This window comes from Bufo gargarizans, chromosome 10, assembly GCF_014858855.1.
Source record: "Bufo gargarizans isolate SCDJY-AF-19 chromosome 10, ASM1485885v1, whole genome shotgun sequence".
NCBI lineage: Eukaryota > Metazoa > Chordata > Amphibia > Anura > Bufonidae > Bufo > Bufo gargarizans.
The window spans coordinates 17906563-17934275 of NC_058089.1; the positions used below are offsets into that span (position 1 = coordinate 17906563).

Consider the following 27713-nt stretch of genomic DNA (forward strand, 5'->3'; position numbering starts at 1 on the left):
CCATAGTAGCTGTGTGGTCTGCCTCCATTGGAGGTACGCCAGTGGCGATCACAATGGTGTCATTAATGGATTTAAATGAAGACATATAATCTGCATTACTCCATGCTGCTCATATGACTCCCTCATTGTTCTTATTGGCACTTGTGTCCACCTGCTCACATAGTGATGTTTACCCTGAGATCACCGATACAACGAGCAGTGTCTACAAAACGCGCCATGGGCTTACTGGGATGACACGCATCCTGACCCCTAGACAGAAACACATTTTAATAACTGGTTTTTATTTGACCATGGCAGAACTTCAAAAGGTCCCTTTGTAAATTGAAATGCTAGTAATGCCTTCTCTGTAAACACCAGCACAAAAGCTGGGCTCTTCTCCAGTAAAAGGTCCCATACGTCACCCATGGACTTTATATTCTACAGAGGAGACCTTCAGACCTCATCCCCCAGCTACATTTTACAAAACACAGTTATTGATCTTCTTACATCCTTATTCTTCATCGACTTGGTCACAAATAGTCAAGAAAATACTTTGAGATCCGGAGACCCAATTACTAAATGTTCTGGCTCATCGAAATCATTGAATCAAAAAGGGCTCAAGGACGGACTATCAAGAAAACCGCATACAGATCGGAGTGCAGAGAAATGAATGGGACTTTTATGGCTCTCTCATAGAAGATGGTTTTGGTTCTTGCGGTATTTTAGATCAGTATTTGAAGGACAAAGCCAAGAGTGGGTCTACAACATAGAAGAGTTGCAAATCTTCCATTATAGTTTCTCTTAGTTGGCTTTGTCTTACCAAGACTGTTGCAAACAACTACTGGGAAAGTCCTGCCATTTGAATTTGGATTTCTTCCCTCCCCCCCAATTTTTTTTTTTTTTAAGTTGGTAGAATTTGTGGACAAGTAGACCAGCACATGATGATTCCGCTAGACACATAAATACAGTACTCAGACTGGGCCTCATTGAAAAGGAGCCCAACTATAGAAGGTTCAGGCAGCCACTGTTTGGTCCTGGAGCCTAAGAGTGCCCAACAGCCCTGTATGAGATCACTAGTTACCCAGACCGCAGGCTCCATATCACCACTGATGAACTGGACTCTGGTAATATGCTGGCATGACATACATTTAGACCTCCTCCTACTTAGGAGGCAGTAAGATAGCAGGCTGACCAGAATACACAGAGCTTTAGGTTTTTGCAGTATGCATCTTGTGTTAGACCCATCCCTGTTTAATGCTAGACGTTATCCATTGGCCTCTACCGTATCGCTATACACTTCCGAATTTATATGGAGGTATACAAAATGCTTCATCGACTGCTGTATTAAGATGGTCTAGGGCACCTAAAGTGTTTACAGATTTTTAATAGTGTACTGTAAGGCCTCTAAAAAGTGGTCATGTTGATACTAGGAATCATCTGTTACTCATCTATTTATCCCACAAAAATACTGAACCTGGCTTTTAGTTCATTTGTGCCAAAGGAGACATTCTTTTTCGGAGACCAATTTGACCCTCGAGACTGAAGCCAATCATCACAATCTCTAAAGCAGTCAGCAGATACAAAAATGAATTAATTCATTCAAAACTACTGTAGTTTATAAATACAGAGGGAGGTTAAAAAAAAAAAAAAAAGTTATATTAATCCATGAGGGTTCAGCGAGTTTAAGGCACAATATTCCTAGTCATTGCCGGAGACGTCACCCAACAGTTGTCCATTAAGAAGACGCCCTCAAAGGACTTATCTGCCCACTTCATGGAGACTGTGTCACTGTGTTAAGTCATCAGATCAGGTCAGTAAGCCCCACTATAACTCCCTAAATGGCCAAAAGCCCAAATAATGGTTATAATACAAGTTCTCAGCTCTACAACCTATTCATTTATTTTTTACTTGTAAAAGGTCCTCTCTATATCTTTACAGACACCACTTATGAACAGGATGGGCCACAGTTACCAGAAGCATAAAGTGGTGCAAGAAGAATAATAGGAAACGGCCAGGGGTGGACTGGCCATAAACTCGACAAGGGAAACTACCCAGTGGGCCGCCCGAGCCCTCCAGATGAGCAGTGATCTTATGCTTCCCCCCCTGGCTCCTGAATTCGACTGTATTGCCACCCTGAGGCAACTGGAGTAGAAGGATAGAACGAAGCAGCTAAGGCTGGCCACCAAAAGAGGGGCAGCTTCTGAGAAGGTATTTTGGGCTGCTGGGGCATTATTTTGTGATGCACTGTATTTGGTTCTGCAGGGGGGTATTTTGTACCACAATTGCTGGACCCACCTACTTGTGTTGCCCCTGCCTTCTGTCAAGTTGGACCCACCAACAACGAGGCCACTTATTTTCCATGCCCACTTTAAGTTCCCAGTCTGCCTCTGGAAAAGACGCAGGTCACGCATAGCATTTTTCCAATTTCCATTGTGCCATTTTCCCCCCACAAGACTGACTTGAAAACAAGTGCACCAAAGGACATGCCAGTTGCAAGGTTGAACATACATTGAAAGTGTGTCTAGGATGCTGATTACCATACATTTTATGAATGATGCATCCTCCACAAGCGAGTTGGAAGGGAGTGAGAAATATAAAGGAAAGACTTCTACTTCTCCTTCCTGCTGGATCTACTTCTGGCTTTGGCTCAAAAACTACTTAAAAAATCTGTGTGCGACACCCACCACCCTAAAGGGGTATATAACATTTTAAACCCCCCCTCTTATAACTGAAGTCTGAGTTTGTAAGGGGGGGTTCTGTTCGGGATCGTCAACTCTTGGCCGAAGCGGTTTAAAGAAAATCTCAATCTCTCCCTACATCACACAGACAACCCATTGATTTGCCTAGGCGCTGTCTAATGCTTTGTTTCCCCATTGGTGATGCTCCAGAAGAGCACTGTCCCATCTCTGGTCATGTGCGCAGCTGCAGCCATTCACTGGTCTCAGTTGTGGCATGTCCCCGAGTGGTACGTGACCACTGAAGCTCAGCAGTCAGATGCTCCCTGGGCACATAAATGGCTGCAACGGGGACATGACCGTGTACTGGACGTCACACTTCCGGTCCTCCATAGACAGGAAGGAGCGGAAACAGAAATCTCAGAGCTGAAATGAACCGACTGTAAAAAGAGAGTGGCTTTTAATACTTTACGTTAACCATTTTCCTGGCCATACCTAAAATTAGTTTGGGCATCCGATAACCCCTTTAAAGAACACTCCTGAGCAGGTCCGACCCTATTACATTAGACACACTGCATGGTATGGTTGTTCCTGTTGATTAAAATAATACCTGCCTTGTGAAAATCGGTTTTGATGTTCATGAGAAAAAAACATTTTTATTCTTCATGCACATGAGAGCTGCAGTTCACCAAGGGGTGTGGCTTAGCTCCTCGGCTTTCCAGTGCTGACCACACCCCTTGGTGAACTGCAGCTCTCATGTGCAAGAAGAATAAAAGTATTTTTTCTTGGGAACACCACTACAGATTTTCACAAGACAGGTATCATTGTAATCAGCAGGAACAACTCTACCAGGCAGTGTACCTGGCTTAATAGGGTTGATCCTGATGGCTGGTGCCCTTTAAGAATCCTTGTTACAACACTATTGATAAAAGTGGCCCTCCATTCGCTGCTGTATGGGGCCAATTCAGCACCTGTATTACAGAGATAATACCCCGTACTCCATGAGGAGCAATACTTTTAGGGGAGAATACCTGGCTGCTAATAGAACATTCCATGCTACCAGTGTATGCAATTGGAGACATATCGACCGGCAGAGAGTGAGATTGAGGGAAAAAATTTAATAAATCCAGGAAGTAAACCACACCTTACCATTGCTTAATAAACCACATAAAATGTGTCCCACACACTGCACAAGAAGCTCAGATTAGATCATGGACTAAATTCTTCTGCGATGACTTGATCTGGTTTTATGCCATCACCAGCCTGACAGATCGAGATTAAGGGAGGCAGTTTTCTGCAGTAATGATGACTGTACCAGTGGAGCAAGACGACAGATCCTTCCATACTGATGAATTAGAACAAGGAAAAAAAAAGAAAAAAGGTCACCCAGCAGGTGTATTCACCTGGTTTAGGCCTCATGCACACGACCGTTGTTTTATTCCGTGTCTGTTGTTCCGTTTTTCGTGATTTTCTGCAGACCCATTGACTTGCTAATGCACAGTTTGTCATCCGCGTCCGTAATCCGTGGTTCCAGTCCGTCAAAAAAAAAATATAACCTGTCCTATTATTTGCGTGGAAAACGGTTCGTGGACCCATTTAAGTCAATGGGACCGCTAAAAAACACGGAGGCACACAAGATTGTCATCCGCGTCTGTTTTTTTCCTATTATTTGCATGGCAAACCTGTCTTAGATTTTTTTTTACTTTCCTTTATGTCTGGTGATCCTCCAAAAATAAAGGAAGACACATGGAAACAAAACTGAACGGATCACGGAACAACGGAACCCCATTTTGCGGAACGGAACACAACAACGGTCGTGTGCATGAGGCCTTAGGGTGAGCTATGAGGACTACAAGGCCAGAGCAGCTCCAGCCGCCACAACTGCATCCTCTATTGACACGGTCTAGATCTTCTAAACTTAGTAAGCTGGAAAATCTCCACATGACCCGGGAAAGCGCAAACATTTGCGAGCGTGCCCGCCGACCTGCCAGAAAGTAAAATGACTTCATGTCTGCCATGAAAGATGGGTGTTAGTTGGATGACCCGGTGGAAACAACGAGTTGCAGGAAACACAGGACTTGATCCCAGCAAAACTTAAACTGTAAAGCAAAAAAAAGTTAAAATTTTTTTTTATTATTCTAAAATTATTAGAAACCTATAAGAAGGGCCACTATTCTGATGCCCCCATGACAACACTTCCCGTATCTGAATCTAGAGGTGTTAACCGGGTTCTGCCAGGTTTCCTAAAATAATTGTGGGGCGTCTTCCCTTAGGGCTCACGCACACGAACGTATATTTTTACCGTGTCCGTTCCGTTTTTTTTTCCGACCGTATGCAGAACCATTCATTTCAATGGGTCCGCAAAAAAAAATGAAGTTACTCCGTGTGCATTCCGTTTCTGTATGTCCGTATTTCCATTCCGCAAAAAAATAGTCCTATTATTGTCCGCATTACGGACAAGGATAGCACTGTTATATTAGGGGCCAGCTGTTCCGTTCAGCAAAATACTGAATGCACACAGACGTCATCCGTATTTTTTGCGGATCCGTTTTTTGCAGACCGTAAAATACATACGGTCGTGTGCATGAGCCCTTAGAACACTGCCTTGTGCCAATTGCCCTGGAAATGTAGGAATGAACTGAAACCTAGGCGTTACCATTACCTTTGTCAAAAGGTGTTTGTCTCTGCAGTCTAAGGCAAGGATCAGCAACCTTTGGCACTTCAGCTGCTGTGAAACTACAACTCCCAGCATGCACACTTATTCAGCTGTTTTTGAACCTCTCATAGAAGTGAAAGGAGGATTCTGGGAGTTGTAGTTTCAGAGTAGCTGGAGTGCCAGAGGTTGCTGATCCCTGGTCTAAGGGCTCATGCACACGACAGTTATGTGGACCACAAACTGCAGATCCGCAAAACACGGATATCGGCCGTGTGCATTCCGCAATTTTGCGGAACAGAACAGCTGGCCCCTAATAGCACAGTCCTATCCTTGTCCATAATGTGGACAATTATAGGATATGTTCTATTTTTCTGTGGAACGGATATACGGATATACGGAATGCACACAGAGTCATTTCTGTTTTTGTTGGGGATTTTTTTGCGGCTCATTGAAGTGAATGGTTCTGCATACAGGCTGCAAAAATAAATAAATACAAAATAAAGGAGCGGACAAAAAATAAATTTCGGTGAATGAGTTAAAACTTTCGATTTATAGGAGGAAAAACAGAGGAACGGCACAACGCAGAGTTACGAGAAAAGATGCCGTGGAATTGCTATTTCATGGGAAATGCAAATATTTACTAAAATAGGATCAGGAGAGGCGACAGGTCCTCTTTAATAAGACAGGCGATCTCATGCAGCAAAGGAAAGGAAATTTACCCCATTGACCAGAAGGGTCGATACCTATACGTGACATTCATGGTCTTCTTAATTGGACAGAACAGAAGTCGACCGTTGTGCTCTGCTTTCAATGAAAAGCAAATATCTTCGCATACATCCTCATATTTGGGATACTGTGGATGAGACAATACATCCCACCAGCATTTTCCATAACTGTGATCCTGTACAAAGCCTTTCAGGACGTGTAATAAAATATTGCAAAGCACAAACAGCACATCGGATATTCCAGAGAATTTATCATCTTTTTGTAAGGATGTGGGCATGGATGCATCATGTGGAGCTGAACGGGGGCCCTGTACGCAATGGAGGCAAACTAAAAGGTTCCCACAGCTCCCTATTACTGCCAGACTGCTGCCTACATAGGGATAGTATACACAGCAAGGGTGGAATGTCTCACTTTTGTTACATTAGCATTTTGGGATCAAAGGGCCTATTATTATTCTTGCTCAGGGGCCCCTATGTGATCTGTGGGTGCCCTTGATGTTTGCTTCTCATCTGACCTTAGCTTGCATTGAGGAGCATGTGGTATGCCCATTGCAGTCAGTATATTTCTTGCCATACAGGACCAGTAAGAGAAACATGGGATCCTAATACTTAAAGGGGTAATCCAGTTATGTTGAAAATCTTGTGGATAGGTGATAACTGTTAGATCGGTGGGGGTCTCACTACTGGCCAGTGGAGGCCCCTGAAATGAATAAAGCTGCCTGTTTGGAATGTGTGCAGCCAATTACAGCACTCCGCTATCTCCGGAACAGAATGGAGCTGCTGTGCGTATGCCGACCGGCTGCTACATTCATTTTGTGGGCGAACAAGTGTTTTGCTTGTTCTTCGGGTGATCTGCGTCACCTTTACCCAGCTCAATGACCAGGAATGCACGTTTGTACTAATGCTTTCTGGATAATTGGTCTTGCAATTGACCCGTGTCAATCTGAATTTAGTCACCGTGCAAGAAACGTTGGGGCAGATCTCCTAATCCTGTCTGACATAGTCAGTGTAAAAGTAGACTAGACAGAAAATTCTCCAAATTTGTCATTTGTTCCATCTATTAGTGAGCTTACCTTAGTGCCAGAATTTTGCACCAGAATTCTGACCAGACATGGGGTTCAGCCAGTTCCCCCCAATAACTGGATTGGAGAACCACGAGTCCCGACCCGGTGGTCTGGCGGCGGCAGGGCAGCTGGAGATGTTCTCTTCCATTGCTGCACGCACCGCTGATAGTTTAGCTCCTTAGTTGGGTGGTATGTGTGTGTAGTGTATATATGGTGTATGTGTGTTGCATATATATGGTGTATGTATATGTAAACATGTGTCGTGATGTCATGTGTCCGCCGTTGAGTAGGGAACCTGTTAAAAATTAGAATCCCACCCCTGCTCTTCACCCAACAAGACCAGCCTTCTGGGGCATCCAGCTTAGTACAGATGTAGCCAGACACAAGCTGCTCCAGGATGGTCACAAACACGAATTGTTGTATTACTGTAATGTGTTTTTGTTGGGTTAGGTTTCTCTATGAGGTCTAGCATTTGTGACAAGATTAAAGAGATCCAAAAAAGTGTTGTGGGGGCCCTATAGCAAGGAACAACATTGCCCCCCTTTCTCGGTTTTGGGGCATGTTTTAGTATTTGTTTCCCCTCCATGACCCTTCCACAAGCCTTTTTTTTGGCCAACAACACAAGTCTTAATTCACTGTGGCAAGAGGACATGACCTCGTACGATATGTGTCCCCTCTGTAAAAAAGTGGTTGCCACCCTCTATAGCTTCTACAGACCACATTATTCGTCCATGTGTTACCATTGCTGTTGATCAACGAAACACCCTATACAGTAGCATGTAGCACACAATTCTAACACAGCGGCCAGTCAGTAATAAAGCTTAATGAAAAAGAATCGGCGCTCGCAAAATGAAATCTACATTCTAGAAACCTGGCACAAAGACTCGGAGACACGCCTGGTCAAAAGAAGCTTATCTGCTCTACGTTGTACTTTATCTGTATATTTAGGAAGCAGGGAGTGGAGCATATGTATCAGGTGGGTGGATCGTAACCTTTCTAAATTCCACCAGAAATGTCCTGATTTATAACCAACCCAACGTTGCACAATAAGAAGACTGATTCACATCTTCTGTGTTGCCTTTGTTTGATAATGACTAAGCATTGAATCTGTCTCACCTGGTGAAACCTCCTGGTTGGCTGCCAAAGGGTGCAATCGGACTGGGAGTGGCTTACCGCAGTCCCGGCAAATTCCCTGGTGGGCCCTCGTACTAACAAGTAGGGCTCCCTGTCTGAAATCTCCCAGCATCCTGGCAGGAGCGAGAGAGGTCTTAATTGACTGTGGCAAGAAGACATAGCCTCTTAAGATTTGTGTCCAATTTGCCTCCTGAACGTGTCCATGGCCTACTCAACCTATTAGCTTGCACTTTACATCCTGTGTCCTGAATGCCTAAAATTGAAGTGACTATTTGCATCTAACTACAGAGTCACCTCTACTGGTGTGCCTTTGCTACCCAGACCAACATTGTGCGCAGTGAACACATATACTGTAAATCATAGGTCCTTAAGTGACTCAAAAATTACCTCATCATCTTTCTCCAGTTCCAGACCAGTCTCCATCAAGTTACCCTCAAACTCTTCTCTACGGAACCTCTTGTCATCTTCATGGTAATCCATCTTGGGTTCAGTTTCTGCATACTCTACGTCACCAGTTCCTCCAGGAAGATGATGACTGTCTTTACTATTCCGAGACATGTGCAAAGAGTTACTGTGGAGAGACTTTCTACTTGGTGTTCTGCTACCTGAAGACTTCTTGTAGGTGTAAGCCAAAATATAGTCCACTTTCCTCTGGCCATCTCTGAAACATATACCATGTTTACAGGCAGAGTCTTGATCGGCACCCAGGGAATTCAACAACTGCAAAACAGAAGTAATGATTAATAATTATAATAAAGGACCAGGCAGTGGACAGTTCAAAGGGTTGTCCAGGACTTGATAAAGATGGCTGCTTTCTACAACAAAAAAAAGCAAAAAACACTTCACCACACCTGTCCACAACCCCATTTACTTCAATGGAGAGGAGCTGTGGAGATGTTTTTGAAATACAGCAGCCATCTTTTTTCTAATCCTTGAAAACCCATTAATGCAACCAACTATGAAGGCTATCAATGAAAATAGTCCAGAATATGGGAATTCATTTTGAGATGATCTTGCAATGGGTACTAGGTACCAAAACTGTTCCAGAAGTCCAGGAAATAGTCTCCTATATGCAGGGATGTCTATGTTATGGAACAAAGCAGGGGGAATTGAGCAGATTGATATATAGTTTTGTGGGGGAAAGATTAAGTATAACTTGTATACTATTCTTTCAATCCCTGATTTTTCAGAGTTTAGGAGTCCAAAGAGAGGGTCACCCAATAACAGAGTAGGTCCACCCACTGGACTCCTAAGCCCAGAACTTACAGGGATCGAAATAAATAAATTTCATGTTACACTGAATCTTTTCCTACAAACCTGTACAATTTGCTGAGCTCCTCCTGTCCTCTGACCAGACATCATGTTCAACATGTCCAGCTCTCTTTAATGTTCTTGTCTGTAATGGTTCCTATGGGTAATGTCTCCACTATCAGTCTAAAATGAGGTCTACAAAGAGAGATGTTTTCTTTGCCATTGAGTACTTTCTTATTTCTATAGATTTGACCAAATCACATATATACCAAACTCAAGCATTTGCAGTTTCCACAAATGGTCTTCATGGTGACAGGTCTATCTACTGTATATTTTATGTTACGCAATTCACTATGCCAACAGAGACAAAGGAAATCTAAAGATGAAGGGTCATTCCAGTACACCAGTATTGACACAGTCTCTTTGCCTATCAGTCCACACCTTTCACCCTAACATTGTCATATCGAATATTGTTCTTATCAGTGTTTTTGCATCTGGCAGATTGCCTTATAACTCTTAACGTTCAGAAACCTTGGTTGGTTTTGGCGGGAATAGGGAAAAAGGTCTAACAGGAGTTCCTGATCACAGTTCTACATGACTTCTTAAACCTTACTTTTCGTTAACCAATAATGGACAAAATTCTAAATTTTGGTTAGTGAAATTAGTCACAAGACAAAATTTGAAGGTCTGATTTTAGTGGGGCTTGCCCAACCATCTATTAGATGTTCGGATTAAATTCATTCAGAAGATGTCGAGGAAAGAAACGATTGGTATGTTGAATGTTCAGGTTCCCAAGGGAGATAACACCACCATGAGGTGTCTGGGAGCGGCTTGTTACCCTCTCCCACTGAGAAGGCATGCACGCTCAGCCAAACCGAGTGTTTCTGTATAGTGATGTCCGGAAGGATAACTATTGGCCAAAAGGCCGTTTGGCCCATTTATTGAATTGGGCTGAGCTGCGTCTAGGCTGGATGACCAATGGTTGTGACGTCACTAGCCTAAGGTAAGCAGTGAGAAGGCACCAGTGCTCTCAGTAGTGCCAAGGCTTTATCAAACAGCTGATCTGTGTCAAAACCCCACCAGTCAGAATCTGATGCCCTATACAAAGAATAGGTCATCAGTTATAAATAGTCTGATAACCCCTTTAAGTCATTGGTGTTTTTTCTCCATTTTTTTATAGAAACAAGTTCAGCAAGAAGCCATTAAACATCAATCTTACATTTGATTCTAAGGGTCATCGAAGTTGTAGAATATTCAACCAGATCTTAAGATGGAAATGACAAAAGGCTTGTTTCACAAAAAGGTGATTTGGTTTCAAAACTTAGACCTTGCATGTTTCTTGCTGCACCAAATGTATATCACTATAAGATTCTATAATGATCTACATTTGGTTCAGAAAATCCATGAGGAACGGGGTGGAAGTCATAATATGGACGCCAAATTGTGGCTGTATTACAGTCATCTGAAACCAGTCATGGTACCTTTGGCTAAGTCAGTCAAGGTTAAGCACTTATTGGACAGATTGTGGTCACCTCCATTACTATGGTAGGTAGGAGTAAGTAACATACGGTACATTCCAGAAGGTCTGATAATCCACAAGGTTATAGCTGTTGGTAAAATGCATCAATGGCAATTAATATAATCACAAAAGGCAGTAGAGCAGAACGGCAGCTCTGAGAACTTGAGAAGGACCTCAAAATAATGAGCCATTACTATACCAAGTTCCAGGTGCAAATTCTCCTTGCCAAAGTTAGGACCGCGCTTACTTGGAAAAAGTATGCAAAATAGCACTTCTCCAGGAAGAATAATAAATGGTTTTGCTAGCACCACTTTTAGGCCTTGAAACATGACTTGGTCTATCAGCCAAATAGGAGACAACCATCTGTAGTGTGCACTGTTTCAGATCTTGTGAAAAGGTCTGTTGGACGTTGTTGTACAAGAAAGCACCACACCTTCTACCTAATGTAGGACACAGTGGCCTTTCACCCTGGTCAATAGTGTTGTGCGCGAATATTCAAATAGCGAATATTAATTGCGAATATCGGCACTTCGAGAATTAGCAAATATTTTGAACATAGTGATATATATTCGTATTTTCAAATATTCTAGATTTCTTTTCATCTGAACCCATGATCCCTCCCTGCTTCTTGCTTGTGGGCCAATGAGAAGGCTGGAGCGCCACAAGCTGTGATGGAGAGAGGTAAGTATTATTATTATTTTTTTTTATGTATGTACCCTACCCTAATTGCAGAGGTACTGGGGGCACTATGGGGGTGGGGGAGGAGCAGAGAGGAGGACCACTGAGGACATCATACTAATAAGAGTGGCCACTATATTAAAAAATAAAGAGGGGGCCATTATATTAATAATACAGAGGGGACCATTATAATAATACAGAGGGGGTCATTAATATTAATACTAATCAGTGATAGCCAGTTCGCAGTGTTCGCCTGCGAACACATGCGGGCTGCCATCTTGACTCACCCGGCCGGCGATGCACAGGTAAGCCCTTACCTGTGCCGCGAGCCAGTCTGAAATCAAATGCGGTCACCGGGAGCAGGCAGTTCCGAGAACAGCCCGATGAAGGCCCCCGGTGGCTGTTCTCGGAACTCCCTGCTACCCGTGACCACATTTGATTTCAGACCGGCTCACGGCACAGGTTAGGGCTTACCCGTGCATCGCCGGCCGGGTGAGTCAACATGGCAGCCCGCATGTGTTCGCAGGCAAACACTGCGAACTGGCTATCACTGATACTAATACAGAGGGGGGCCATTATAATATACAGGGGGAATAATATTATGAGAAATGGGGGACTATCTGTATGGCTCTAGCACAGTATTTGGGATAGCAGCAGGATGAGTTGTTGAGAGGATGATAGTAAAGTGAGGAACCCAAATCTTTTTCTGTGAAACTCTGCAGAGATGAGAAGAGGCTGAAAGAAGGTATCATGGCGGTCTCATCTCTGAATGACTCCCTCAGTGCGCCTGCGCCGATGACGTCACCGAAAGAGAAGACGTCATCGGCCCAGGTGCACTGAGGGAGTGCTGAGGAGGCGAGCCTCCTTCTCTCAGAGCGCCTGCGCCGAATGAAGACAGGCGCAGGATTTGAAATGCTGACAAGGCCAGCCGGAGGAGGAGAGCGTTCGCTGGCCCTATCAACCAACAGGAGGAGGGGGCGTTTTTTTGCGGCGGCTACCAGCAAGTAGACGCCCTACTTGCTGGTAGTGAAGTGATTTGCATATTTTAAAAGATCTATTTTTAAGGAAACAAAGCCACAGACAAAGGTAAGAGCCCTAAATAGGGAATAGTCGTTAAATAAGGATTTTAACAAGCCCAAAAAATAAATAAATTGTGTTTTGGGGGTGACAGAAGCCCTTTAAAGGCTCATGCCTACAGCCGCATACTAGCTCTGTTCAGGTTCCCATATATGCCATAAAAAAACAACAAAAAACAAACAAGTAAAGCAGCATTGTGTAATAAAAAATCCCAAAATAGAAAAATCGGGTACACACCTCCAGGGAGATCCGATCCAAGTCCTTACCAGTACCCCCCGCCCCCAAAAAACAAAAACAAAACACTAAACAAAAATGAAGGCAGCACTCAAATGCAAAAGCTGTTTTATTCACCTAATGTAGGACAGCAATGTTTCAGTTGCTTAATGCAGCTACTTTCAAGCATCAGTGTTCACATACAACATGGTATAAATAGGGCGAGTATCGACTAACATCAATACATTGAGCAGCTGAATCGTTGCTGTCCTACATTGGGTGACTATAACAACCCTTTTGCATTGGAGTGCTGCCTTCTTCATTTATGCCATAGATTTCACACAAGGTTTCCTCCAATACACCATTGGATGCAAGAAGCAATCCTACTGGAGAACAATAGTGTGTTGTATGGAGGCGACATAAGTGGCATACAGGCCATTGCGACTACACAGCGTTGTGCATGCCCCCTATATTGCAGCCCCATAGGCACCCCATACTGCACAGTATTTTTCTCCAACATCTTCAAGCAGGGACAGAACAGGATTGGCATTTCTGGGGCCCCAAGTAAAGTAATGTCTTGAGGGAGCACTGCGAAACTCCACCAGAATCAGCCAACTAACTTAGCACCACTGTCAGTTTAGCAGTCACTTCTGCTACATCTGTCTACCGGTGGACCCCTGTGCACAGCCGGTATGTCCATCCCTTTAGTCATTTTATTTAAGCCAACTGCTTGTCGTCAGCAGGGAACCCATCATCCCTGCGGCCCCAGGCATTTTCTTAGTTTGTATGGCACCTCTGCTTACAGGTGCCATATGATAGATCCATAACATGGTTGTGTGCATGGATTTTAAAGGTGCATGAACCTGGCAATTTTCAAGCACATTAGTGAAGAACACTGTAGATCTTCCTTGAGGTGCAGTAGTATGGATGTTACTCGGTGCCGGCTCTATTAAGCTGAACACGACCACCGATCCTGGCTCGATGGTGATTATGACATAACGAATACACTCCACAATTTTCAGCAGATTGATGTTTAAACAAAGCGTGAAAGTTGTATACAATGTGGGATGCGACGGTGACCCCTCTCATCTAGAGAACACATACCCAAGCGTAGTTTACAGAAGTGTGATATACAATGAGGACATGATGAAGGTACAGACGCTGAACTCTCTCTACAGGTCTGACCTTTCTTCTAGTCTCATATATATTCAGCTTACAACATGTTAAAGACGTCTTGTAGAGGGTGGCACGCCTATGGTACCAACCATGATGAAGAAAGCAAGACTATTAAGGAGCCATAAACACATGAAGACCTATTATGTCTTGGTAATGAGTGGCCATGTGCTTTTTATCTGAGGTGACATTCTGTCTTTCTCTAAAAAGTGCGCAAGGCCTTACCCGGCATCTCAGCCGCTCAGAACCTGCTTCTGGCTCCTGATAAGACATAAGAAACGGAAGATTTCATAACATATGTCAGAAAGGAATCCGAGATATTATCTTAGGGGTTTCAGAAGGAAGTTTGTAGACCTGAAGACTTGCTTGAGTACTTGTTCCCTTTTACAAGCACACTATGGGACCCGCATCAAAGTTGAGGTTTCCAAATGACAGAGGAGAGCAGAAGAAGCCATACCTTCTATCATACGAGTCACTCGTATGATAGAAGGTATGGCTTCTTCTTAACGAGTCGATCATGGAACAGGAGGAGATGTTGGGTTACATGTATCTGCTGTATGTAGGCACATGTGATAAGGTACAGTATATGTATGTGAAAGGTTCTGAGATGTGCCCATAGATTTGGGTGTTTTCTAAGTAACATGTTATGGACAAAAGAGATACGCAACTTTATCCCATGTTCAATATTTTCAATAGCCTCCAACACTTAGCATATACCATTTATAATACCGATGTCTTCTACCATGGTAGAGGTGCCTTCAGGTTACTTCTGAACTTCAATAGCTGTGTCTCAACTAAGGGCGCTTTTAGCTTTCTCAGTTGGCTTTCTTAGCTTTCTCCTAAAATTGTAGGTGGGACTGGCTTAGATCTACGAAAATGAGGGCAGTACTCCACCCAAGTAGAAGTTTTCCCCTGCCTCATAGATGTTGCACCCATGGATAAAAGGAACCCATTGATTTGCTTGAGGTACATGAGAGGAGAATACGTCACTGTGATACTTCTCTAATAGCAGCTCCTCTCCTGCAGGATCAAAAGATTGGACATGTTGAAATCCAACATGCTCAAATCCCCCCCCCCCCCCCATCTACTCTCAGGGGGGAGTGGAGACACCCTCATACACAATAGAAAGCTGGCTGCTTCTGCCGCAATCAGGGATTTAGTCGACTTCCACTAAATGTGTATGGGCACCTTAAAGCTAGCCATACACATTAAATTAAAGAGGTTGTCCCATGAAGACAACTTATTGACGAGTGTCTGAATATCAGGGGTCCGATCGTTAGGGACAGGGGTGCACCACCAATGAGGCCATCGCCTCAGGCAGCACCAGGTAGGGGCAAGAGGGGGGCAGCGGAAGGGCCATGGGCAATGAGCGCTTCCATTGTGGCAAAAGGGTTAGGCTAAGAAATTGGCATGGGGGGGCGCCATTTCAGTTTTCGCCTCAGGCAGCACAAAGACTAGGCGCACCCCTGGCTAGGGAGCCTGCCGATCATGAGAAGGGAGGCCCATGCTCCCTGCTTAAAGGAAGTGTCAGACAAGCATGTGTGTCCTCTGCTCCAAACGCGCTGTAAAACGCTCAACACGTGAAAACCAATGCTTCCCTATGGCCCTGGTTCACACTTGAGCGTTTTACAGCGCGTTTGAACGCGCTGTAAAACGCCCGACGCATAAACAAGTTCTTGAGCTTTTTTGGGGGCGTTTGTCGCGCGTTTTGGCCCATAGACTCATTGGACAACACTGCAGTCAATCACACAAAAGCGCATCAAACGAGCGTTTACCATTTCAAAAATGCGCATAAAAACGCGCGACAAATACGCGCGTCTCAGAAACGCTCAGGTGTGAACCCAGGGTTACCCTAACACTGGGTTCACACCTGAGCGTTCCGAAAGGAGCGCTCTGTATGCGCGATTGTACCGGCGTTTACAAGCGCGCATACAGAGACAAGCGAACGCTCATTGTCGCGCGTTCCCGAATGTCTATGTACGGGAACGCGCGACAAAACGCCCCAAAGAAGCTCATGTACTTTTTTGAGCGTAGTGCGTTTTACAGCGCGATCGTACGTGCTGTAAAACGCCCATGTGTGAACCATTCCCATAGGGAATCATTGGTTTCTCCTTGTTGAGTGTTTTACAGCGCGTAGGAACGTGCTGTAAAACGCTCAGGTGTGAACCCAGTGTCAATCACACAAACGCGCGTCATACGCGCGTTTACTATTGCAAAAAACGCACATAAAAACGCGCGACAAATACGCGCGTCTCAGAAACGCTCAGGTGTGAACCCAGGGTTAAAAAAAATGGTGCTTTATCCCAGCAGGTTAGGATACGTTCACTGGCAGAGATCAGCCTGCTGGATTTTGTAGGATCTCCATTTACAGGTGAAACTCGAAAAATTAGAAAATCGTGCAAAAGTCCATTTATTTCAGTAATAAAATTAGAATTTTGTAAAAAAGGTTTAATATTCTAGGCTCAAAGTGTCACACTCTAGTCAGCTAATTAATCCATACCCCCTGAGCAAAGGGGACCTGAGATTGTGACTTTGGGGTTTCATAAGCGGTAAGCGAAAATCATCCAAATTATAACAAATAAAGGCTTAAAATATCTCGCAATCTCATATGTTAGTTTCACCTTTTAAGTTGCATTACTGAAATAAATGAACTTTCCACGATATTCTAATTTTTCGAGTTTCACTTGTACTATAATGGGGTCCGGCGGCGATCCGGCCACTTTCTGGCATAAATGCCAGGTTTCGGCCAGACAAAAACTGTTACATGCAACGTTTAACGTCTGGCCAACAGCCGGCAGTTGTACCGGATCAGGCATGCCGCAGATGCAAACGTACCCTGTTCACCAGCATCAACAGGGACACAGCCCAACCTGTTTGATACACAGTCCCTATTGCATTCTCTATCCTTATAGACTACAAGTTACAACCCCTCAGACAAGTTTGCAGAAGTCCGTGCAGGTTGAAACATTCCAGGAAAAAAAAAAAAAAAAAGATACATTTTCGGATACTCTATAAATACTGCCCAAAAAAAAAACAAAAAACAGCAGCAATAAAAGTAATAAAAGCGAAATACAGAATACTCACATTTAGCGAGACCATTGAGATGTAGGGCGTCTGCTTCTTATGACTCTGAGACATACGGAGAAATGAGACTGGGAAACCTTACCAGGGTGAGATCAGCCAGAGGAGGGTGGGCTCCAGTGTCACCCAACACTTCTCATAAACCTAAACCGCTTACACTTACTACAGAGGAGTACATGGCCACACCACACAGAGTGCACTGTGCACAACACCTACTCCTGGATCCTCGCTGGACATGATGAGCTTCTCAGCCTGAAAAAACCTCACATTCTCAGGGTAGACATTCACTGATCTGCTCCGAGCGCCCTGAGGGACAGTCTGCAGGTCAAGCACTGCCATCTACTGCACTCACTAGCCAGTGGTCCTGCAGTGTCCTATCCACATGTCACCGCCGAGGGCTTTGCTCTTCTCCATATACATCCTACCTGAAAAGTAGTTCTCTCCAAATGTGTAAAAAATATCATCTCCCTAAAACGAAGAGAATGGATAAATATAGTCCTGGCATTCTCATCCAAGCCAGTTCTCTTGCTGCCTTGCTGTCCTCTTTCCACTCTTTCCAGGGTCTAATTAGGGGATTTTTCTAGTACAAGACAAATTCTCCCCCACGGCATAAACTCTGTGTGAGATGCCAATCTTTTAAGGCCACATTTAGACTGTGTGTCAGTCTATACTGCAATTCTTGCATTTTATTCACCTGGTTCTGATCGTAGCTGAGTAAAAGATACAGTGGGGCTTATTTTTTCAATGCAATTCTGACTACCTGTCTCTTTTCCAGACATCTGCAGTCTTATTTGCAAGACAAAAAAAGGGCATCTCTTTTAAGTCACAGTCGCTATACGAAATACAGTGGTTGTACTGAGATAGATTCTAGGGTAGCCCGACATGTAGTGAGCAGTGGCAGTGTATGTACTGATGGAGAGCTGCAGCAGCAACCGAGCTGGTCTGTGAGAGAGGAATTGGGTCCAGACCGGGAACTGGGAAGTTGAACCACCACCTTGTTGTCTTAACCAGCACCGGATTGGACGCCGCCTTGCCTGGGAATGCCATCTATGAGGAAATCATTTCAAGTGGCTCCCAATCGCTGTGTGGAGTGTGCCTGTAATGTAAACTGACAAGGCCCTGCTGCTGTGACCAGGGACTGTGTGCCATCCCATAGTGCCCTGCCATGTTCTATGTGGGAGCTGCTCTTGGAGCAAATTATAGCACAGTATGATCTCCGAGAGAGACTGTAACCAATATGCTGGGTGTCCTGTAAGAAACTGTAACCAATACGCAGTGTGCCCTCAGATACTGTAACCAAAACAGAGTGTGCCCTCAGAGAGACTGTAACCTATATGCTGTGTGCCCAGAGAGACTGTAACCAATATGCTGGGTGTCCTGTAAAAAACTGTAACCAATATGCAGTGTGCCCTCAGATACTGTAACCAAAACAGAGTGTGCCCTCAGAGAGAGACTGTCACCAATAGTGTGCCCTCTAACAGAGACTGCAACCAATACACTGTGTGCCCTCAGAGAGAGACTGTAACCACTATGCTGTGTGCCCTCAGAGAGACTGTAACCACTATGCTGTGTGCCCTCTAACACAGACAGTTTTATTGGTAATAGCAACTGCCAAACTCTGTAACCTCAATGCTGTGTGTCAGAATTCTTTGTTTTTTGCAACCACTACATGTTGCGCCCCCTCAAACCCTAAGTTCACACCTGAGCGTTTTACAGCGTGTTCAAACGCGCTGTAAAACGCTCAACACATGAAAACCAATGCTTCCCTATGGAAATGGTTCTCACCTGGGCGTTTTACAGCGCGTACGATCGCGCTGTAAAACGCCCGACGCATAATCAAGTACTTGAGCTTCTTTGGGGCGTTTTGACGCGCGTTTGTGGCCATAGGACACTGCAGTCAATCACACAATAGTCACAATAGTCAAACGCGCGTTTACTATTACAAAAAACGCGCATAAAAACGCGCGACAAAAACGCGCGTTTGAGAAACGCTCAGGTGTGAAAGCAGGGTTATAGTAAAACTGTTCAACTTCACTGCCACATCATCCTTGAGTGGGGTCCCGCAATAGGGTGAAGGGCAACAAACTAAAACGTATTGTCCAATCAACATGAGCCATTTTGAGGAATATGGATCATACAGCACTGTATGGGAATATTCACAGGGTCAGTCTGCCGTGATTTTACTAACTATTGCAGCAAAAGCCTCAATTTGACTGTACCATGTGAATTCAGCCCAATTATGTACTGGAGTGCTGCTCAGCCCTGGTCCCAGTAGTAAAGATTGTCTTTCAAGTTACAGCCCTATCTACTGAGAGTTTACTACCTATATTGAAGTAATGAAAGGTATACATGCTAAGGCCTTGTTCACACTTCAGTGAGTCACAGACAGCACACATACCCAGTGTTTAATGTGTTTGTTCACACATCAGTGGTTTTCCACTAACAGTGGACATGCCCTACTTTGGTCTGTGATGCGAACCAAACACACCCATTGAATCCTACAGGTCCGTGAAATACCACTGACACAACACGGATCTGTGTTCTCTCATAGTTTTTTTACGAACCATTGGTAGGAGATGCGCTGGAAAATAATACGAATGACACATGGAGGGCAAAAAACAGACACACGGACTAAACATGGATCCTTCACGGATAAAACAAGGACTGATTTTTAATTTTTTTGCCACAGCAAATAACACTGAAAAACTGCCATGCGGTATGGAAAATAATCACTAGTGGTTTCTACTGTGTTTTTTCAGTAAGAAATAAATAAATAAAACAGCTGGTAAAACTGGTAAGACTGTCCGTTTTTTATAGAGCTGTCTTTGAAAAATGGGCATAAAAAATTTGGAACTTTCTGTCCATGAAAATAGCACATATTTTTTGACGGTTTTTATTCACAGGCTGATAAAAAAAATAAAAAAAGTGTGAACAGACCCATTGGAGAACACTTACTAAAGTGATTGCGCCAGTTTTTAGCAAAAAAAAAAAAACTAACAAAACAGTTTTAGACTTATTTTTTATTCACATTTGCGCCTGAAATTGCATCTGTTTTGGAGGCTTTTGCGCCTTATCCGACTATTTAGATTTTTTTTAGACTAATTCAGAAGTGCTCTTACCTTTGCAACTTTTTTTGCACCAGAATTTGTCGCAAAAACAGCCACGTTTCTAAACCAACCCAGGGCTAGTGTAATTTAGTCTGTTTTCCGTGGTGAGCTGCAACTTTTTTTGCATTAAAAGTCGCACTTTCCTGGAGACATGTGACTTCTTTCTGCAAAGACCCAACTTTTTTCACACGCAAATAAATTAGATCAGTCTAAGTGAATATGAAACCTGTCTAACTGAAAAACAACCACCAGAGGTCAGACTATTAGTGCTCTTGCACACGTCCGTCGCACTTTTTGCACTCTGCAAATTGCGGATCCACAAAACACATATACGCAGCCGTGAGTTCCGCATTTTGTGTAATGAACGTCCTGCCTTCTATAGAACTGTCCTATCCTTGTCCATAAAATGGATAAGGCCCCTTTCACACGAGCGTGACAGATTAGGTCCGGATGCATTAAGTTCAGTGAAACTCGCACCATTTTGCGAGCAAGTTCAGTCAGTTTTGTCTGCAATGGCGTTCAGTTGTTCAGTTTTTTCCGCACGAGTGCAATGCATTTTGATGCGTTTTTCAGACGCGTGATTAAAAAAAAAAAAAACTGAAGGTTTACAAACAACATCTCCTAGCAACCATCAGTGAAAAACGCATTGCATCCGCACTTGCTTCCGGATGCAATGCGTTTTTCACTGAAGCCCCATTCACTTCTATGGGGCCAGGGCTGCGTGAAAAACAGAGAATCTAGAACATGCTGTGATTTTCACGCAACGCAGAACTGATGCGTGAAGAAAAGACCTATAGAAATGAATGGGTCAGCATTAAGTGCGGGTGCTATGCATTCACGTCACACGTTGCAGGAAAACTCGCTTGTGTGAAAGGGGCCTAAGAATAGGACATGTTCTGTTTTTTGGGGACAGCACACGTGTGTGTTGTCCACATCTTTTGCGGGACCATTAATGGGTCTCAATCCGACCCGCAAAAAATCCTCAGCATTGACACTCCGCTTTTATACCCATTTCTAAGCGGGAAAAAAATTGTAAATATGTCAAGTCCAATGTCTCAGCCGCTGCCATGTCCCCTACACTCTCTTACCACTCCCAATTGACCAGCATGGTGCAAAAACTCCCATATGGCAAAATATTTTCATACAGGTGTTAAAATAAGTCGCAAAACGGAGCCTAATGATTGTGTTCTGTTTTGTTTTTTTATTTATTTATTTATCAAAAGCCGGCCTAGCTTCCATTGTTTATGGCCCCCACAGACTCCAATGGTTCTGAAAATGGCCACATACTGTAAGAGCTATTTCACACGTGCATTACTGCACCCTAAGTTTGTGTGTGTGTAGGGGCCCTAAAAATGGAGGAGTTCACTGGGGGACAGGGGAGCGTGCCCCTCGCTGGCCTCCTCCCGGAAGCATACAGGACTTGAATCTTGAACTGAAATATACAAATAAAAAGCATCTGCACTTACTTCTATTAATCCAATCTGTTTGGGCAGATCTATATGTTTTGGAGGCAGCGGCACTGGAGACTCTATACACAGGTCAGCCTCTATAGAGGCCATGGTCATTTGCTCCTCGGACAAGTAAATGATTGGTAAAACACCTACCTGACCCAGATAATTAGGTTTCACCTGCAGATAAATATATGACTCCACCCGGCAGTCCTCACCTCATATGCTGCTAGACGCCCCCCTCCTGTCGGGTCTGAATACTGTACTAAGGGTGAGTTCACACTAGCGTTAGGGCATTCTGTTATAACGGAATCTAAGACGGAAGGACAGATCCGTTCTTCTGCCCATAGACTTGTATTATGACGGAATGCAAAACGGAAGCCTTTAAAAGGTATTCCATTCGCTTTCCGTCCTCATAGAAGTCTATGGGAATCAAAACGGATCCGTTTGGGTCCCGTTATGCAAGAAGGAAAACAAAGTCCTGTCGACTCAAGAAAAATAAAATAAATTGACATGCCGTGGATTTTAAAATCCGCACTAAAAAAATTTGCATTGTGTACATGAAAATTTCAAATTCTCATAGAATACAATGTGCATTACCTACCTTGCGGATTTTCCGCACGCAATTCTGATCATGGGCATTTAGCCTAAGGCTACCTGCACACGTTGTGGATTACACACAGTTTTTCCATGTGGATACTTGTGCAGAAAAACCGCAGTGTAATACAGTACCAGCAAAGTGTATGAGATTTCATAAATCTCTACTTCTCCGTCCCGTGCAGGAATTGACCGGCCGTCTGGATTTTTAAATCCGCAGTATGTCAATTCTTTGACCGGTTTGCTTATATATTTTTTTTGTACAGATTTTACCCTTTTCGATGGAAGGGTGAGATTTGCTGCAAAACCGCATCAAATTTGTACCAAAAACCACAAGTAACACGGTTTTTTGGTGCGGAAATGCACAGAAATTCACACGGAAATCTGCAGAGTTTCTGCAAAACAGCCCGCGGTTAGCCTTGAGGAGACATCCCAGTTGATGATGATATTAAGATGGAGTTCCCCTTTAAGCACAGGTGTGTATGATATTGTTACATCAGTGGATACACCTCATGATTATGTAACACTCTCGGCTATTTCTGGATGAGAATGGAACGTGTTTATGGTTATGGGTGCATCGTGCTTTGTATTCATGTGGAAATGCAGGATTACATGGTCCTAAAGGGAGAAGGATAATCTGATTGGCCACAAAAAATTTACGTCAGTCCCATACCTCCCAACTTTTGAAAATTGCAAAGAGGGACAATATGTGCGGCGCACATCATGGCAGTTTTTTACATACTAGGTCACGCCTCTAACTCCGCCCAAAGCATAATTACTGACTCCTTTGCAACCGCAGTAGCTGGGGATCGGTTAGGTGAGTGTAAGGTCCTTTTAGTTTTTCCCGCATATGGAGCCCCTGGGGCAATTTTCTTATTGCGGTTCAATGTCAATCTACATATTAGCACATAAATCATCAGATTGTAAATATTCTAATGTCCAAATTGCATCAAATAATGAAGTTCTGGTCTTATATACAGGTAGAAGCCATACAGACACTTTAGTAAGGAGCAGTTTAGTACATTTATTTATGCATTAATTCTCCAGGTCAAAAAGAGGGACACTTATGGATAAAAAAAAAAAAAGGGACAGAGGGTCAAAAAGAGGGACATTTGGGAAGCATGCACTCCCTTCGTTGGACTAGGCGCAGATCTACATCTAGATGTGCCAAATTGTGTAATGACCCGGAGTGCCATTACCACTTCCGCACCCCACTACTGTCTCCTATAGGCTAGTCCCATGTCATCTGTGTATTTATTGCAGGTCCGTCACAATGTGCAAATCTATTTCTTGTAACTGGTTATGTTCAGATGTAATGTGCCTGGTTCACCAGAGGTGGCAGCAAACATGGCAGTGCTACTTTGTAGAGGATGGAACCCTTCTTTCCATTCTAAACTCCCTCTCTAAGGAGAGGAGAAGACTAGTTAGAGTTGAGAGTCCCCCCCTGCCAAGTGAGGGAGCAGGTCCATATGTCCCTGCTGGACGTGTCCTGTCTAAGCCAACTAGAGCACCTTCAGCTCTGCTGGAGGTGAAGGCCACAGCTTGGAGCCCCTCAAGCAAGGATGAATAGTTCCCTGGATTGATCTAGAGTCAGACTACAGAGAGAGAAGTTGCAGCTTGAAGCAGAAAGCAAAGATTCCATTTTAGATTGTCAGTACAGCAGAGCCAGAGAGCAACAGATGTAGCAGAGTTGAGTTTGTTTGCCTGCCACAGTTAATGCTAACTCCTGCTGGAGCCAAGATAAAGTCTGTAAACTGTTGGAGAAAAGTTTATTCAAGTAAAGCTGCTGTTGAACTTTGCACAAGGTCTGGACTCAGTTTATTACTTTTCTTTTGTACCTAATGGTGCTGGCGTCACAAACACCGGGGACCCTGCCGCTGAGGCACCTTAACAAAAACCCATTTCACTCAGGGCACCTCGAACACCATCTGGCGGGATTCCCTGGACAAACAGAGTGCCCCGGAGGAACTGGTGCCGTCCTCCCCATCACTGCACGCCGGCCCAAGGAGGCTCCGCTAACCGTGAGTAAATTGACTACTACCCCCATTGGCCCACCGTGCCTCACGTGTTGCCCCTGCGGACCCGACTGCTGCAATTTCACCATATTTTGGCACCATTTACGCCAAAATCTAGATGCACTGACATTAGTAAATATATGCCACTGAAGAAGGTAACCATTCAAAGGGTTTTCCGGGCCCTGCGTTTCCTGCCAACCCACCTTAATGACAGGAAACACGACTATGGGAGAAAGCTTATTCTGAAGTTTCGTGGATTGACCTCTTGGGTCACGTGATGCCCCCTCCTAAAATCCATCTTCCACTGACGTCACGTTCTTTACCAGGTTTCCGGCTGGAGCTAAGGGTGGAACGTTGTTTCCGTGGTGGACAGTCCCAGAATCATTCCTCTCTTTGGCGCATGCACAAACACCTGAATCCACCTCATCTGCGCATGTGCCAGGGAGAGGAATAGTTGTGGCCCTGTTCACAGCAGAAACGCCCGTCACTGGGTTTCCGAGAGCTCCAAATAACTGCAAATACCAGTGCGTTTTCTGCTATAAAACCATATTAATCCTGAGGGTCTGATGTCTGACTTTCGGTCATGTTAGGCCCCGTGGACACGGGTGGTTCATGGCTTTGTACAAACGCAGTTGTACAGTGCCGTCATACGGTGCTCATAGAAGTCCTAACTTGAAGCTAACTCCGGTGGCCACCAGGCCGGTAGACCGTCACGGTACTCGCAATAAGCGGTGGAAGGTTTGCATAATAAGATGGGGCCTGCGCTGTCAAGGCGCTTCCCACTAGGACCAGATACTCCTCCTTAGTCAGGACCACCCAGTGGGAGATGGCATCAGAGATCCCAGGGAGAGATTTTATCAAAAATGGCATTAAGGAAAACTGACTGACTTGCTTATAGCAACCAATCAGATTCCATCTTTCATTTTTCAGAGTTTCTATGGAAAATGAAAGGTGGACTCTGATTGGTTGCTATAGGCGACTAAGCCAGTTTGCATTTACACCATTTTTGATAAATCTTCCCCTCAAGGTCAGCAGGCGGCTGATATGCGTGCATTTTCTTTTGTGCGTGTGCAGACCGGAGAGTCAAGAGCGGAAGTCTGAGGAGGAAGATACTGAAAGATTAAGCAAATGTGTTGCCCATAGCAACCAATCACAGCGCAGCTTTCATTTTACACAGGTAAAATATGAATTAAAAGCTGTGCTGTGATTGGTTGCTATGGGCAACAAAGCTTTTCTTTTAGACCATTTTATAAACCTGTATCAGTACCTTTCCCCTCAGACACCACTGGGGCCCACGTGTGACTGGACCAGCTGCTACCTCGGAACCTGTTGTTGTTACACCACTATTCTGGACCTCAGAGCTCTTAAGTTTGCCAGTTTAAGGGACTCGCTGAGGTTTGTGCCCAAAGTCACTAGGTCTATTTATCCAATTCCCGGGCCCCTGCACTGAATTGTATTGGCAGGACGCAGATATAATAGAGCAGCTGCCATAGCACTGGCGGGATAAGGAAGAATTTAGTTCACTGCCGCACCATTCGGCACTTTTTGTGATGCAGGCGGCATGATGACATTATCGCACCGCCGGCGACTTTCTGTAGGAGCAGGCCTGCGTGCCACGATGACTACGTGGGACCAGGGACAGGTAAGTATAGGGTAGGTGGCTCTATAGATGGCACAGAGCATGTAAGCCAATATCTGCATCAACCTCTGTAGACACCATATACAGGGAGCACATAGTGTATTGTAAAGGCAGAGAGCATGAGGTACTATACACGGGGCAGGCACAGTGTGTGGTGCTGTATACTGGGAGGCTCAGAGCGTGTGCCGCTATATACTGGGGGCACGGAACATTGGGCCCAGTGCATGGGGCGCTGTATACTTTTCAGCTTGGAGTGTGGTGTTCTGTATACTGGGGGCGTGTGGCGCTGCATACTGGGGGGTGTGTGGCGGCGGCTCATAATGGGGGGCGCAGGGCGTGTAGTGTCGCATACTGATTGGCTTGGAGTGTAGTGCACTGCATACTGGGGGGGGGGGGTGCAGGACGCATGGCGCTGCATACTAGGGGGCACAGGGCGCACCATACTGGGGGGGGGGCGCAGGGCATGTGGCGCCGCATACTGTGGGGCGCAGGGCGTGTGGCGCCGCATACTGTGGGGCGCAGGGCGTGTGGCGCCGCATACTGGGGGGCGCAGGGCGTGTGGCGCCGCATACTAGGGGCACTTAGGTGATTCTGTTTTTAGGGAGCACTGTTATGTACACTATATAATAAGGTGCTGTGTGCAACGGACGCCTCCCTCTAGGGCTCTCTGTCGTGTCCCAGGTGTAGGAATTTCCAAGTGGTGTAGTGCGGCTTAAAAGGTCTCAAAATTGTGGGTCACGGTGCTCCTACCTGGATACGGCTGGACCCCAGGCTTTGGCTCCGAAGCAATAAATAGGGGGAATAATTGAGGTATAAAAGAATAACTTGAGTCCAGACCTTGAGATGAAGTTCAATGGCAGCTTTACTTGAATAAATGTTTCTCCAAAACGGTTTGCAGGCTTTGTCTTGGTTCAAGCAGGCTTTAGCATGAAACTGGCAGGCAAACTCAACTCTGCTATATCTGTTTCTCTCTGGCTCTGCTGTACTGACAGGCTGGCTGTATAACTGAGCTTCTTCTGGATGCTGCACGTTACTTTGTAGTCTGACTCTAGGTTATGCCAGGAAACTTTCCTCCTGGCTCCTAAAGCTTCAAGCTTTGGCCTCCATGGCCAGCAGAGCTTAAGGTGCTCTGGCTGGCATAGGCACGTCCAACAGAGACTTGCCCCTGCACACCCTTCCCCCTAGCTGGGGGTAAGCTAGACTAACTAGAACTTCTGCCCCACCCTTCCTGCAGGAAATAGGGCTGGCCCACTCCTCTACAGAGGGGGGTTAGAATGGAATGGTAAGTTCCACTCTCTCTAACTATAGATCTGCTATATTTGCTGCCACCTGCTGGTGAACCAGGCACATTACATATGAACAGTTACATAACATTAAAAATTAAGAGTGTATAGGACCTGGAATAAATGCATAAGATGCCATGAGATTAGACCAATAAAGACAGTAGCAAGGTGCAGAAGTGGTAACACCACTCTGGGATCTTGCATGTGTCTGGTAGTTTTTTTAAGAGGGTATAATATGTGAAACAATTGCATTTAGGGCACATTGTATATTGTTATAATGTTCAGGGTGCAGTTTGTGGTACTAAGAGGAGTTTGTGTTTTATTATATAGGGTGCGGATGCCTGAGACATGTGGGCAGCAGAGACGAGTGGTTGCTGGGAGTCGTCATGGTGGTCTGAA

At 44.7% G+C, this 27713-nt stretch overlaps 1 protein-coding gene across 5 annotated transcripts in view; it reads right to left on the reverse strand.

Moving 5' to 3' along the window:
• ANO1 (anoctamin 1) overlaps positions 1–27713 on the reverse strand; it is a 153764-nt gene that overhangs the window by 65867 nt on the left and 60184 nt on the right. For 4 of the 5 annotated variants that reach the window (XM_044269758.1, XM_044269756.1, XM_044269757.1 and 1 more), the window contains exon 3: positions 8621–8953. In XM_044269758.1, coding sequence (XP_044125693.1) covers positions 8621–8953 — 333 coding nt within the window. Of the gene's footprint in view, positions 1–8620; positions 8954–17228; positions 17593–27713 lie in introns of those variants that run through there. The other variant, XM_044269759.1, reaches the window with a different exon arrangement.